Source organism: Lepisosteus oculatus, chromosome 9 (genome assembly GCF_040954835.1).
Source record: "Lepisosteus oculatus isolate fLepOcu1 chromosome 9, fLepOcu1.hap2, whole genome shotgun sequence".
NCBI classification, from domain to species: Eukaryota; Metazoa; Chordata; class Actinopteri; order Semionotiformes; family Lepisosteidae; genus Lepisosteus; species Lepisosteus oculatus.
In genome coordinates this window covers 42,536,108-42,551,891 of record NC_090704.1, presented here as the reverse complement: position 1 = coordinate 42,551,891, position 15,784 = coordinate 42,536,108, and the positions used below count along the sequence as shown (strand labels likewise).

The following is a 15,784-nucleotide window of genomic DNA, read 5'->3' as shown; positions in this document are numbered from 1 at the left end:
TAGGGGGGCAGCGTCTTCCTTTTAAAACAGCACCGCCTCTTCTTCCTCAAACTCTGCCCGCGGCTCCGCCTTTCAGTTCAAAGACCTTCAAATAACCCCTCCTTCTACCTACCCGATTCCGCACACCTGAAACAGGACCCACCCCCCTAATCCTTGCTCCCCTATGACAGCAGACACCTACGGGTATGATGCGCAGTAATGCGGTCCACAAGACCAGTAGAGCAGAAGGCGGAAAACAGTTGGTATCTGCATACATGAGTCCGCATGGTGGATTATGATACTCACCCAGAACTCCCACCTCCCACACCCCAAGCGTTTCTCTCTGACATCTACCTGTAACCCATACTTTAACCTGAAGCCTGTCCACAACACCTAAGCTAACCACAGCCCTGATGATCTAAGCAGGAGTCCCACAGGCTTATGGGACTCTATACTGCAGTCTGTCAGAGTTCTCCACCTTATTGCTCTAAAATCATACTTGCCTGTAGTGAGAGACACACCCTGCGGCTTGGAAAAGTTCCGTCTGTTTAACGTAGGAGCAGTCTGCTCCAAACGCGCACTGCCGCATAGTCTCCCAGGTTGCACATGTATATGAAACAGTCCTCTTCGATGCATGATTCCACTGGTAAATCAAAACCCACTTGTCTCCTCCTCTCTCAACACTAACCTAAAAGGCGCGTCTTGCATTCCCAGTTTAGCAACATCAGCACTTCATCGCGATAATTCCGTTCAATCAGTGAGTAATTACTCATGTCTAATTAGCATGGGTTTTTTTTTATCCTTGTTTGGGTTTGTCATAGATTTGCAAAAACTCTTCGAAAACAAAATGCGGCAGACCTTAACCAGCAAGCAGGGTTAAGAATTGTATTTCACTAATCTAATGGAAGAAAACCTATTCTCCCTCTCTTTGCGTTCATTCTCTGCTGCCATGTATATAAAATCTTAAAACATGCTGTGCTGTGTATCTAACCTAAGCTATCAGCAATGCCGGATTTTCAGGCAGGTCGAAGGGATGTTATGTTTGTAGACCTGTATTTCACAGGCAGTGAGGTAGGAGATGGTTGACAACTGTAATTAAAAAAGAAAGATTTTGGCACTGGCACTGCTTTTTTCACCATTCTACTTGAAAGCTGAAATGCATATTGCATGAAGAGCAAAAAGGCGATGCGACTCCCATTTCATTTCAAAAATACATCTGCAATCCCGGTAAACTGCACAAAAACATAGCCAAAGCCTTTAATTACACCTCATAGACCGAGAGAAAATCTTTGTCCAACCCTCATGATAATGAAGACAGCGTGATTTTCACAGTCTTTAAATATAGTGGAAACCCCGAGCAAAGCACATCAAAATGGTCCAAAAATCTCAACTGCGCTTTTCCAGTGGATCACTGTGGTCACACTGGAGATGCTATTGTTGGTCAAGTAGGAAACAGAGGCATTATAATGGATTTGTTCAGCGAAGCAGCTGCTGCTCGCTATGTGTGTGTGTGTGTTGTGTTTGCTGCCTGTGAGGGTGGAGGTGGGCTGAAATGACTTTGTGCTAGAATTCCAAACGAAACACAGAAGACAGCACAGTCCTGTGCAGTGTAGGAGGGGATTCCTCCACTTCATTTAGAGATGGTCACGAAGCTGACACAAATCACTGATTTTTTTGCCTCTGTATGTGTTTTGCATTCTAAATGCTGTCCAGTTCTCACAGACCGTGCAGGAGTGAGATAGCATACAGTATGGTGTAAACTGCAGGAGAGTACACATAAAACATGACACTCCGTGCAGCTGCCATATCTCATCATCTCATATCATACAAAAGATCCTTGTCATGTCATACAGGTAGACATTGGCATGTATTGTCTTCTGAAAAAGCTGTCTTTGCACGCAGCAGTTCAATTCAACAGCCGAGGCAGTACATGCAGCTATATTATGGGTTTAATCTGGTCTTTAATTCTCTGTTTTTCACAAAACTCTTTAAATCTTGTTCCCACAAATCACAGGGTGAAAACAAAGGAAAATAAAATTAGCTTTTTTTTTAAGGAAACCAACCAACCCACTAATTCCAAATTGTCACTAAAAGTGGTCTTCTTCTCAAAGTGTTTCTCAGAAAAGCTCTCCAAAGCCTACTATTTACTAGAAACTACAAAAATAATTGTTCTAACTAGTCAGCGTTAACACTATACTATAAAATACTGTAGGTATTGATCATATAATACACAGATCTGAGTGTATATGTAAATGTATGGTTACTGCGAGGGTAAGGGGAAGGTGGAGGCTGCTTTAAGGATAAAGTTAGGCATGAAATGCCATACTCCCATATCATACTTATACAGTAAAAGAAGAAAATGATGAAAATAAAAAATACCCAGTGATTCTTGTGCTGCCTTGCTGGTGTGTCATTTCAGGAATAACTAGCTGAAAAATACCTGTTGCAGATGGAAAGACAGTCATTAAAACAGCATGTACATCAGGAGTGGATTCCAGAACAAGACTTTGGACCTTGACAGGGACTGCCAGTAACCACAGGGACATTTTTTGTCTTTAACAAGGATACTTTATCTTCACATATCGGCATTGCCTTGGGGCTTTCCATCCAGGCATACTTACTGAGGCAACTGCTATATGCTTTGTATTAGACATGGCTCACAAACCCAGGACATGTTTCCAACCCGGCCTCAAGGAATTCACTGTACAGTGACAGCTCTCGTAGCATCACTGGTGCCCTCTAGAGCTCATTACGGAAAGTACAATTATCATAATTATTTAGAGGAAAATGAGCGAACAAATGGGGCTGGACCTCTGTCCACAGAAGTGTTTAAGATGAGGCACTTTGAGAACATTCTGCAATTTTTCAAAGCATGGGAAAGATCCCAATGGAAATAGCCAGAGAACAGAGCTGTTGAAGAGTGAGAAAACCCAAATGAGAACATTAAGAGCAATGGTCTAGAATGGTCTCGTTTTTAAGAGCGGATGGGTTCCGGGGTACGAGCGTTGGGTTTATGATTCAGGAAATGGTCCTGAGCAGAAGAATTAAAAATCAGACTAAAAGGATCACAACATTACCACCCTGTACCTAATCTCAACAGACCTCAAAAGCTCAGCAAGGCTGGGCTCAGTACTGGAGCCAGTACGGAGCAGGGAGATATTGAAGACAAATCAGGTATTGCTATGTTAGTGGTGCTGGTAGACCAGAAGGTGGTGACTTTCCAAACCAATGCCCCAGTATAGTGATGGGACACTGTGCTGTATCTGTTACAGATCCAGTGCTGTAGTTTCGAGGATCTGGTTAACTCCAGTGTCTTGAATGGACTTGTACAAGCTGCCCTCTCTTAAATCAATTTCGGACAACCTTTCTCACCTCTCTACCTGAGCTGCTGCTAAGTGGGGTTAATGGCACCAAACAGCTGCAACGCACCACCCAGGCAGGTATCCAGCTGAGGATAAAAAGTGTTATATAAACGGAAGGAATTATAAGAGTAGAACAAGGGAGAAAGGAATAAAACAAGGAGAGAGAGGCAATAGACTCCTGTCAGGAGGCAAAGTGAGGACAAGTTAAAAAAAAACTGAAAGTGTCAAGGAGCTAGTTTGGGCACGGTGACATCATCACCCTCCCTGATCATAGCAGGGACCTCAGCCGCCTGGGCTGAGGGAGGTCTCCTTTAGCTCACTCGGCTGGTTCCCTGCTGCGTTACGCCAGAGACCCGGGTTCGAGCCCAGGTGTTGTGGGACGAACTGGCGGGGTGGAGCAGCGTGGGTCACAAAAGCTTCTGAAGAAAAAGGAAGGAAGCAAAACCAGGATGACCTGGCAGCAGGGCTTTTTCAGACAAGATGAGACCAGATGAGGAAGAAGAGCTGATTTCTCCTGCTTCCTCGTGGCAGGACTCTGTTAAGCACGGGCCGAGTGCTGAGCAAGACAAGAGTCAGGGCTGAGAATAAAGAATCGAGTGGATGGCTGAGGCCAGGGAAGAAGACAGATTCCAGACAACATAGCCAGTTGAGTATCAAAAACATAATTTTACGTACAGAGGCACGTGTGACGTATTGATAGAATCAGAGCATGACTCCAAAGCCTGAAATCAACCGGACTGCCTGTCAGGGCTCTGGGCCAGACTGGAATGACAGCTCCTTGAGAATTTATCATTAAGATCAGGAAAAACAGTGACAGTTGCTGATCTCAGCTACTGTTGGGTATTTTGCTGACTGACAACAAGTCATCAACTTCATCAAAGTATAAGCAAGAACTTGTCCAGGATAAACCAACACAGCATTATGCCTTTGTTTATACCAAACAGCTTTCTGTGAATAAAAGTTCAGATTGACTTCTCTTACCTGTTTCTTTCTCCATCATGTTTGCAGCAGCAGCACGCGCACACACACACACACTGGTAGCTTTCATTCTAGCTGGGCTCTTTTACTTAACTGAACAAACAAGGTACTTGAACTTCATTACACAGAAGCTGGAAGCTACTTTGGATGCAAAATAGATGGAAAAACAACCGACAACATGTTTAGGAACTGAAAACAATTGAAGAGTCCAAATTAATCCCACTGTTAGGTCAATTAAAAACTTAACCATGTAACTAAGAGCCCGGCTGGAATAAAAAGCAGCAGGTGTTTTGTGAACACCACCCAAGGCCTTTCTGCTAGAGCAGGTCCACTTACAGTATATATACAGTAACATACCTGTTTATACTGTGTGTATATATATATTACATGTATATATTCTGGCAACGTCCTTGTGCCGAAAAGTGTTTACCAGTCTCCTTGTGTTTATGGCAGCTAGACTCTCAGCTGGAAGAATATGTGTTCAGATCCCAGGTAGGGACTTCTGTTCTGCTGTTTTAGCAAGGCATTTAAGATTGCTTCAGTTCTGTACAAATGGGTACCAATGTAAATAAAATAGAAGATAACTATAAGTGATTCAAGAAAACAGTAAAAATCAATAAGTTGTGGTAAAGAAATCATTAAGTTACTAACATGTAACTTGCCTTTCCTAGTTAAAGGGCCAAAAAAATATTTCAAAACACTTCTGCAAAATTCTGTTTATTAAACAGCCAGCAGCTTCACATGCATTTTATCATTGTGCTGTTTCCACACAGTTCAGACCAGTACAGTTCTAGAATTCTTATTATCTTCAGAACTAGATGAGATCTGCTCATCCTACAAAAATATTACTCCACCTGCTATCTTATTAAGTCAATGCTTATTAACTGGTGGAAGACAGGAGTGGTTAATACAATAAGTCTGATGAAGCTGTATCAGATCTCTCAGGAGTGACGAAGTCAAAATGTGTGTGTAGCAGCCAGCTTCCTGCAGTAGGAATGCCATTACGTCAGTGACTGCAGATCAGAACAACTAACACGCAGCAGAACCCCCATCACGGTTCACTAAGAATTAGAAACTATAAACAAGGCAAGGGAAGCTCAAAGACATACTGGTGTTGAGTCTTAAAATTAAAGGGTATATGAAACTATCTCAGATTAAGAGGAGGTTAAAATACTCAGGGAAAATGAACTTGTGCTTTATTATACTTCTTACTGACTTCATTCAAAAAAAAAAAACAGCTCTGATGAGGTACTGCTAGTTCCTGAGCCCTGAGCTGCGTTAGTTGGAGGGTTGTAGGTGGAATATAGCTGTATCGCTCTCTACACTGCACTGGAAGTACCACGACTAGTGAGGGGGTGGAGGGAGGTTCTGAAGAACAGGCAGGCTTGGTGAGGGGGGGTCCTGGGTGGGAGTGGGCGGATTGGTTTGCGCCCCCAGGATATCATTAGCAATCCTCTTTATAGCTCACTTTACAAAAGAGCTTTCAGGAAATGCTCCATTCCTGCCTACAGATTTCATTTTTTTTCATATAAGGTTAAAATCTTGTATTGTGATTCATGAGCTGCAGTCGTGCTGTCACTGTTATGTCTTGGCAACTCTGCCAGCCTAAACACTACCACTATGGCACAGGAAGTGCGTTTTAAATGCAGCTGTCACATTAATTGAAATGGACTCTCACGTCCCTGCTTAATACACAAGCTGAAATAAATGGAGATCTAAAATTCTGTAGTCTATATGCAAGTCTGGCCTCAAAGTCATTCACATTAAATTGAATTTGGGTTTGTGGCTTAAAAACCCACAGCTTAACTATTCATCCACCCTTAGTTCAGTTTAATATTGACAGTCTAAGAAGGAAATGCAAAATAGTGACCAGCATCCTTTTGTGGGGACTGCTGAAGAAAAAAATCATAGCTCTTAAAATTCCAGTGACAAATTGCAAGTTAAACAGAACAATACCAAAAGAAAACTGAGCATTTCTACATCATGCCTCCACTGCAATCTGTCTAACTCAATCCTGTCACATTGAGCCAAGTCCCAGACTTTGCTTGATCTTACTGAAAAACTATACCCTGAAAAAATAAAGGAAAATCCTTTTTGGTATGTTTGGCAGCACTGCTCTGAGGATCTAGCAATAATATAGAGAATGACTCCAAAACAAGATGATTAAAAGTATAAAAGTCTTTTCAAACACCCAATTAGAGAATTTTCTTCACATAACCTCCATTGTTAATTTAGTTCTTACTATAGAAATGGTTGCCGAGACAAAAAAGCTGTGATTAATAAAATGCTTATTTTGCATTATTTCCTGTATATACGTAAGACCATGTAAGGGTAAAACAGTGATTATAAAAAATACATGAGCTCTTTCCTGGTACAGCAGATAGATCATAGAAATTGTTACATGATGCTCCCTTGTGGCTAATGATATTCATTACACCGAGCTACTGATGTAAAAACCAATGCCATTCAAGTTAAAGACCAGGAGTTATCTGAAACAATTAAAAATACTTTTTTATTGTTGAAGCATACTGACAACAACAACACAAAACTAACCATCCAGTGTTTTATCTCACTTTGTTTGACATTTTTGTGAGGTACCATTGTCAACAGGAGTATAGTGTGACGTGATTCTGTACAGAAGTATTAGGAACTTGCAACACTGGTGATCTCAGAATTTTTTATAGAAGCAAGGGAGATTCAATAGATCGAGGGACAGAATTGAACAAATTGCCCCTAACAAGTTAAAGAACATGTGTCAAAGTAGAAATTGCATGGGACTGCCAGTTAAAAGTGCTCTATAAAACTGGATGAGTTTGGACTTTACAACTACTGTTCAATCCCACTTCTCTATGAAGATACCCTGTTAAAAGCAGATCTCATCCTCTGTTCAATACAGAATGGAAAGTGAAAAGCATTCGAAAATGGAGTACTTAAGGAATTAGGAACCTTCTACTTCTAGTCTTGCCAACTACACTTCTTTTTTCTGTATTTCTGGAAACCCTGTGTGATGACACCGGTGAACTCACCTAACTCCAGAAAAAAAAAACTGAACTACAAACTTGAAAGAAACAGGTCGAAGCAAGAATGTCACACTGCTAAGGGCAACAATGTACTGTATATTCCAAATTAGCAACCATCAATGGAATATTTAGTGTGTTTCAGAAATGACTTTATTTTCAGAGATTTCCAGAATGATGTAGGTTTGAGCAACAGATTTAAAAGGTGGCTAAATCTTGAATCAGCTACAGTATACTACCCCTCCCCCCTTAGGAAATAAAACTCAGGAGAGCCCTTTCATTGTATTTTTTATAGAGAGGATACGCCTTGCAGACACACCTCTGTGCTTCATAGAACAATGGGTATTTATGATAATTCTGCACACTGCTGGATGAACTGCCAGAAAAACGGCACATAATGTAGAACAAGTATCAAGATTCTACCAGCCAGGAAACTACCCTGTTTTGAGGACAACGAAAAGCCCCATGGTGCTAACAAACCCTTATACCTCTTCTGAGCTCTGCTGCTAATTTCTGGGCAACTGTAGAAATCCTCCTTAGAGGATCTCAAAACAGGGACAGAAAAAAAACTGCACACCTGTTCCATATAGCTCAAACAAAGCTGTTAAAGCAAATACCTTGGCATGAAACCCAGGATTTTTTTAAGCATATACTTTGGTTTTAAAACCTTAATGAATGTTTGCGAGAGTGCTGCTAGTTAACAGTGACATTTTATAGCAATGTTGTCCGAAAAGATCATTAAGCCAAGGCAAACCGAGTGGCTTCAACAATACAATCCAGCATGACAAATCTACATTTTGCTATACAGCTGCAGTTTTGCCTGAGGTATGGTGGAAGCACCAGTACTGATTCCATTGTTTAAAAGGATGTGATAATTTGCCTTTGCAGTTCAAAGTAATCTAGTGGTGAAAGGGTTAGGGACTACACAGACTGGCAGTGGTTGTAATGCAGTCTCTGTTTCAGGAGATTGAAGGGAAGACATTGTAATCGCTAAAACCAGTTTAAATACTAACATAGTGTTCAGGACATACACATTTTTTTTACATGATTAAGAAATTATCAACTGGTAGCCAACACTGAAAAACAAATCCACTGTTTTGCACACCGGGGTTTTGTGGATCCAGGCCACACTTTGGGTAAGTCGTACAACCCACTACTGGACTGAAACGGATTACACAAAAGCTACACATATTCATATATTCTAGGCTTTGATAGCAGGCTTCTACTTGTCCCGGAAAAGAACAGGAAAAAGATATTTGACCATCTAAGAGGGCAAATAAACTGGTTCTGAATATCTGCTTTAAAATAAAGAACTCGGATAACCTCCACATCATGGAAACACCATGTATAAATTCCTTAGACTTGTCATCAGTTTTTGCTCAGTTTGAAATTAAACTGTGTCATTAAAAAAGATCATTAGTCAGTAATCCTCTCAATTAAAAATCACTGATCCAATTCAACGGTAGGCAACTGTGCAGACTATCACTTCTAGACAAGCTCCAGAATGGTAGCAAGTTTTGAAACCTGTTTCTCAGTTCTGCAACACAATTATTATAGAGAAACATTTGAGGTTTGTGTAGTCCAGTAGTCCAGGTCAGTCCAGTAGGTGCAAGCCTGGCTATTCCCAGATAAGATGAGCGCCTCCTGGGACAGTCACGAAGAAAAGAAAAGAGTGGGGCTGTAGCAACATCCTGGGAATTGATATGGAACAGGGCGAGGATGCCGGGTGGATACTTGTTATGAAGCTGCCACCAGCTCTGGTTTGGGTTTGTTTTTGACCCTTTCCTTTTCTGAAAAACAAAGAAATAATGACTCAATGTTGGAATCCACAGTGAGCAGTATAACAATAAAACCCAAATACATCAATAACATTCTCAGCAGAATAACAGCCAGTTCCTAAGGCACTTGTAGATAAGACACTTTCTCATTTCAACAGAAATACATCTGCAGCATCCTCCGGGCCCTGAATCTGTTCCCACAGTATTTCACAAGGAGTCGTTATTCTCTTTTGATTTTATTAACATAACACAAATTCAATGCGAGAGTCAGTTACAAACTCCAAGCCATGGTGGATTTCTCTGCTAGGGCCTAATTCACAAAGCTTTTCAACAGCAACATACTTTCATTAAGGAGTTTTTTTTTTTAATTCGCCCCACTTTATAACCTAACCCCAGCCCCCGGGGAAATTAACAACTATTCAACATTATAAGTTAATTTAGGAATTCTGACAGGAGAAATTGATTTCCTCGCCACTATTCATCTAAACAGAGGATTGTTTAAATTTTTTCTTGTGCCAGATATTAACAGAGGATCACGGCAATGAAATGCAGACAACAGTGAAGCAGCCCACTTCTAGATTTGTAATGCTAGGGCTTTAGAAAGTGCATTTAGGTGCATTTGTTTACAATTTATGGTGCAATGAGTGGCTTGCTGTAAAAGGTTTTGAGTACTGGCACCCGGTGACAGTCGACTGTTGTGATACCTGGCTCTTTTTCTGGCACCTCGGGCAGGCGTTCTGAGGGCACATCTGGAAGCTCCACTTCTTCACCCTGTCAAGATGCCCACAGCCTTGAAAGTTACAATCGGCTCCTGTACTCAATTCAATAATCTGGTTATGCATATCCTACCTAGCCTGTGTCCACAAAACCCTCACAGGGTTTCCAAGCGGTCAGCTGAGTTTCTATTGCAAGCTTCCTGAATACTGCTAAGCAAGTGCCATGCCTACACATATGTTCGCTAGATAAATGTTTTGATTTATGTCGTGCTTTATTATCCTCATATTTATTATCCTCAATATTTATCATGAAGTAATATTTAAATTGAATTTAATTTGTGACTCTTTTAATCTTGCCCACTGGGCAATTATTGAGAAAACTGTGATGACAAAGGAAAGGTCTTTAATTTCAGTTGTTCTTTAGTTCCAGCTTTAGTCCTAGCTTTAGTCCTGAAGCCTCTGACAAGTTCCCCCACCTCACAATGTGAAGTCTTACAGAGATACAAGCTCTGCACTTAAGTCATGAGAAAGTCTTAAAGATATGAATGGACAGACCTGAGAAATAGCCTCCAGTTCTGCCAGAACTGCATCTTCATCTTCTTGGGTTAGAGAACCTGCCAACATGTCATCAATTTGCTGTAGAAACAAAGACATGGGAAAGCACCACATGGTTCATATGAAATGTATTTTTTGTATTAGACATAAATGTAAGTACTTATTTGGTCCTCAGAATTAAGGCTGCACTTCAAGCCGTATTAAAAAAATTAATACGTCTATAAAAATGCAACTTAACCTCACCAATAAATCCATCCAGTATCTCCATTACACACACTAATCGCAGTAATGAAGTGTCTAAAAGAACTAGTTCAAACAGAACAGCTACAGCAATATTAATATTAGCAATATTAATGTAACACCTTGTAATTCAAATTGATGTCAGGCACTAAGCCATTTTGGTTCATTAACAAAAGGAAAAAAAGAAACAAAAATATTTCACAATAGCAAGAAGCACCAAGACATTTTTTAAATGAGCCTTCTGCTTTTTAACTTCATGACAGGGTAGGGTCTTAATAGCGATGGTAATTTTACCCTTTGATACTCGATACCATCTTGAGTCTCATCCATAATGCGTTCCACCTCTTCTATAGACATCACCTGGAAAACAAATCAGTTTGTCAGGTGTGTTTAAGCAGTCATTTTTATGTACAGCAGTGTGTACAAGTTCATATTTGATTTCACTTTGAAGGAGGACTCTAATGCTGGAAATGTCAGTCTCCAGCTATGCTACAGTGACAAAAGAGATTTACAGTGTAATCCTTTAAGCTCAATGAGACAGTTTGTGTTCTTACTGCAAATGCAAATATACATAGAACCTTATGAAAACAATCAGCTTGATAGAACAGAATGTACTTTCTGGTACAGTAAACAAAATTAAATGCTCAGTGCGAGGAAGTCAATACTGTTTTACCAGGACCAAAGTTCCACCATGACAGTGCCTTAATTAGGTTAACTTGCATCACAAATTTCAAAACTCAACGTGAACACAATAAGAATCATATGTTCCTATTAAAAATGACATTTTATTGAACAGAGGCCTCTTTGTTATCTCTTAAAAAATCTCCTTCAGACAAACTTTGATAAAAAGCTTTATAAAGTAAAATATTTTGCACGTTTACTACTTAATAGCAGATTACAACAAGAAGTGGCCATTTCAGATACAGGAGGAGAGAGAAATAGCCTTCATTTTCTTGCAGACATGGCAGATGTGTGGCATCTTGAGACACAGAATGCAAAGTCAGCATCTTGCGCCTGCTGGAGCCCAACTGCACTAATGAACATGTTCAAACTGCAGACCCAGGCGCCATTATCACCTCAATCACATACACTGGGAATTAATCATTCCTTAAAAGCAGGAACCCTACACTGCTCAAAATCCTAAATGACTATCCAAAAAAATGTAAAATGCAAAGCATAGCATAGGCTGGAATGTTAAAATAAAGTCATTTCTATATAGCAACCATTAATGTATTTTTTCTTATTCTGCAAATACAAAAACACTTTGGCAGAAAACTATCCAAAAAAGCATATAATCCCTTTTTTCATCCCGGGTCAAGAACCAGGACATGGATATCAGATAAATACCTCGTGCATCTTCTTCAGACACTCATTGCCAACCTTCAATCCTTCGATAACTTTCATTTCTATCTGGGCAAATTCAATATCTTGAACCTTTGGAGAAAAAAATTTACACATATCATTATACACATGAAGATTTAGCTCTTTCACAGCGGTCTGCAATTACTAAATGAAGAAATTTGTATTCCTTTCACTAAAAACAGATACATCATATAAGAAAAACATTTTTCGAGCTGAGATCAAATGAACACGGATTTGATCAAGTTTGCCAGTGTTGTAATTTTCCTTTAATTCCACTGAGAGATTTAGGAGTGAGTCCCAGCGGTGTACTTACCATGTGTTCCAGATTGCTTATCTGGTTTTCCGTCTTGTCCAGGAGCTGATCCTGGTATCGCTTTTTCTTAAGCAAAAGCAAAGCCTTCCTGAAACAAAATAAGGCGGTATAACTTTATTATTGCTGTATGCATACTAGTTTATTGTAGAAATATATTGTTAAGAATTAAAACTGGATCACAATTTTAAAAACACTATACACAAAAAGGTGCAGCCAACAGGAAGAAACTACGTAGTCGTATTGTCAAAGTGAATTCCTAAAACCACTGGGATGAATAATCTACTAACACAGAACGGCTGTAGCCGAATACCTGCCTTTCATCTGTAATCCTTCCTGTGCTTTTAGTCACCACATATTTTAAATAGCCACTGTAAAAGACAGCCAAACTAAAGCTTTAATATCCCAAAACAAAAGTACCTGTGTATGCTAGTTTGTTATTGGCTTTACTTATCTAAAAATGAACATACTTTGATAGGAAGTTTTACAAAGTGAAGAAAGTTTAATCATCAATGTCAAAAGTAAAGTATCTGCACTTCCACTTAAAAATTCACCTCCAATGTCCCTCCATTCACCAGAATGTCCCACAAGAGTTCCTCCTAACAACTCCGAGTTTAATATAAAATACTGTGCACTCACTCCTTCTTTCCATCTCTCAGCAGTTGCTTTGCCAGCAGCCTCTCTTTCTCTAGGTGCAGAGAGATCTTCTTCTGGTACTGTTTCAGTTTATCTCTCTGTTGCTTCAGTTGCTGCCAGTGGAGAGAAGTGACACACAGTTTTCAGACACACATTAAGCACAGCTCCCCTTCCTAGGAGCTGTCAATTGACAATCTGTTCTCGGAAAGGCATGATTCCATGAATCGATTCTCAAAATCAGGACAGACTCAATAATATGCAGGACATTGAACTTAGGGAGCAATGTAGTAGAGATGCCAGTCCTCAGTTCTTAAAAATACAGTATTTTTTAAGCAGAGATTAATGGTTGAAAACCATTTTCTATAGACAAGAAACGATCAAGGGGCAAAAGACAGGCATAATCAATGTTTTTATAAGGCATTTTATGAAACTGCATAAAGTAACATGACAGGCTTTTATAAAATATTTAACGCAAAGCAAATTAAATTTCCGTTTATGTTGAAGTAACGACGTGAGAGCTCCAAAGGAACTCGGACCCTTTCAGAGATCGTCTCAATCACACCAAACTGAGACCTTGGCATGAGGTGGACTCAGCTCCTTTGGGCAAAATAAGTGAGTTCAGTCCATTTGACTTTGAAGAATCTCAACAAGCTGCTTTCTTTGGCTCCCTCTTTGGAGGAACTGTATCTGAAAGGCAAGGTGTGTGCACACTCTTCCATCCACATGGAAAACACAGGATGGGAGACAGCATGGCGAGATCGCAAAGCATGAGGTGGTATTGTAGGCCAAAGAGATGAGGTCTGTAGTCATCTGCAAAGCACAAACTGAATGATCACCCAACACTTCCTTTAATGGATCAAAAAGTCTCCAGTGTCCTTCATTGTTTCTTCAGTAGAGACATCTTTGTACAGTTTAATGCACTTTTTTATATTTTTCACTAAATGGTGCCAGAGGAAAACAAGGCCACAAAAATGTAGATTTCTTTGGCAACAGGATGCACTAATGACCTGGACGCACTGTCTGGTGGCAGTTGATTGGACAGTTCTACATCTGAAAGCTACTTAAATGGAAGAATGAATTCAATGTTAATAAAAAAGCAAATTGTTCAGCATTATGAATTACACACACACGCCACATTCCTCTGTGAACCGAGTTATTTTTGCCGTAAGGTTTATTTATACGAACTAAATTCATTTTCCAGTGACCCAGGTTCGGTTCGTTTGAAAAATAAATGAATGGAAAGGGGGTCTTAGAGAAACAAGCTGTCAAAACGGCGTGGCAAGATATCCCCAACACAATCCAATTCAGAACATTTCTCCACTTGCTGAGAAATGAACAGCCATTTCGTCAAAATTTGAAATCCAACACTTCAATGCATAAACCTCTTTTAACTGGTCCGTCGGGTTCGTCCACTACATTCTTATACTTCACTATTACAATAGTGCATTTCAGCAATACGGGTGTAATTGTCAAGAGTGTCAACGCGGTAGTTCTGCGACAACACAAGTCTGTTCCGAAAAAAATACATTGCTTTCATCGTCTTTTTTATAAACCAATCTATTTATAACGAACACCTAAATCCGTTAGCTACCGCCCTTAGTAAACAAACTAATAAACATAGATAATACTTTAATCGTATTTGTCCTTCATTGTTTTGGTCGTGTTGGAAGCCCAACCCAAATCATCTCAGGTCTGTTAACTAATGCTTCCTGTTACCGATCTCTGCAAACGGCCTGGGGATCTGTTATGGGAGAGACCTCCACGGCTCCCACTGATTATATCAACAGACAGGTCAGATTATTGTAACATCTTCAGTATCTCACCAACACTGCTCTGTCCTGCTCCGTCACTCGAGTGCGTCTCTTTCTGCCGAAAATGTTTCCCATTGCAAAGCCGCATCCCCGCCGCTCTCAGCCCGCCCACGGAACGATTTATAACCGCTCAAGTCCCCCCAACGCTCTCGGTTTTAATTTCATATTAACATAAAAAATCAGGAAATCGAGACTTTATTCTATTGTTTCGTTTCAGCGGACTCAGAAACTCCACAGAAGCCGCACCCCTAGCAACAGGAAGTACGGTAGCCGTAGAGTGCGTACACCTCAAATTGAAAGCCGAGAAAAGCAAACTCGAAATACACCGCTTTGCATCCCTGCCAAAGGACCGATTAACATAACGTGCTTGCGTTTGCTAACGTAAACCAAGTTGCTTCCTAAAGCGAACGTTTATTTTTCCCATCCTTCAGCTATAACGTCTGAAAGTTGTCTCAGTGGCCTAGTGGTTACTGTTGCAGTTCTGAGCAGGTCTGGATTTTCTCTCTTCAGAATTTGCAAGTTCTATCTCACAGAGACATGCTGACTAGGTTTACTGGTCTGGTTCTTACAGTGTGTGCTGTATATGTCCTGCAATGAATGTCAGGATGTGTCCTCCTGTACCCTTGGCTTCCAGGATGATCATGAGGTTACTTTAACACTTAACAAGAATGAACATCTTTATCTTTGTCGAGCTGGTGAATTTAAGATCACTGGAATGAGCTGGATAGTGGAACTGTGCAAGGTGTACTGTATACACTGCATGAGTATGTCTATTCTTGTTCTACAAACCTAATGCCCAATCTTTGCTAACTCTGGCTTTTCCGTTTCCAGCTAAATCAATTCAGTAATATATGAAAACAGTAAATTCTAAAGTAATATGGTCTTCATTCCACTTTAGCACTGAACTGTGCTACACTTTAGCAAAATAAGCCTTATTCCTCTTAATTAAGCTGAAGGTACTGTAATTACCACAAAGCCTGACAGACAGATGAGGTCTGTGATGAGCATCCCAGTGCTTTGAATCAGGTTTTACACCCCAG

The 15,784-nt window shown here is 40.2% G+C and overlaps 1 protein-coding gene across 1 annotated transcript; it reads right to left on the bottom strand.

Annotated features, from left to right (window-relative positions):
* Positions 1–5,020: 5,020 nt before the first annotated feature.
* chmp6b (charged multivesicular body protein 6b) lies at positions 5,021–15,022 on the bottom strand. Its single transcript, XM_006635165.3, has 8 exons — positions 14,757–15,022; positions 12,937–13,046; positions 12,301–12,388; positions 11,973–12,059; positions 10,920–10,985; positions 10,386–10,466; positions 9,819–9,885; positions 5,021–9,126 (listed from the first exon to the last, which is right to left on the bottom strand). The coding sequence occupies exons 1-8, from the start codon at positions 14,817–14,819 to the stop codon at positions 9,074–9,076; spliced, it is 615 nt and encodes a 204-aa protein (XP_006635228.1). The 5' UTR covers positions 14,820–15,022; the 3' UTR covers positions 5,021–9,073.
* Positions 15,023–15,784: the final 762 nt, after the last annotated feature.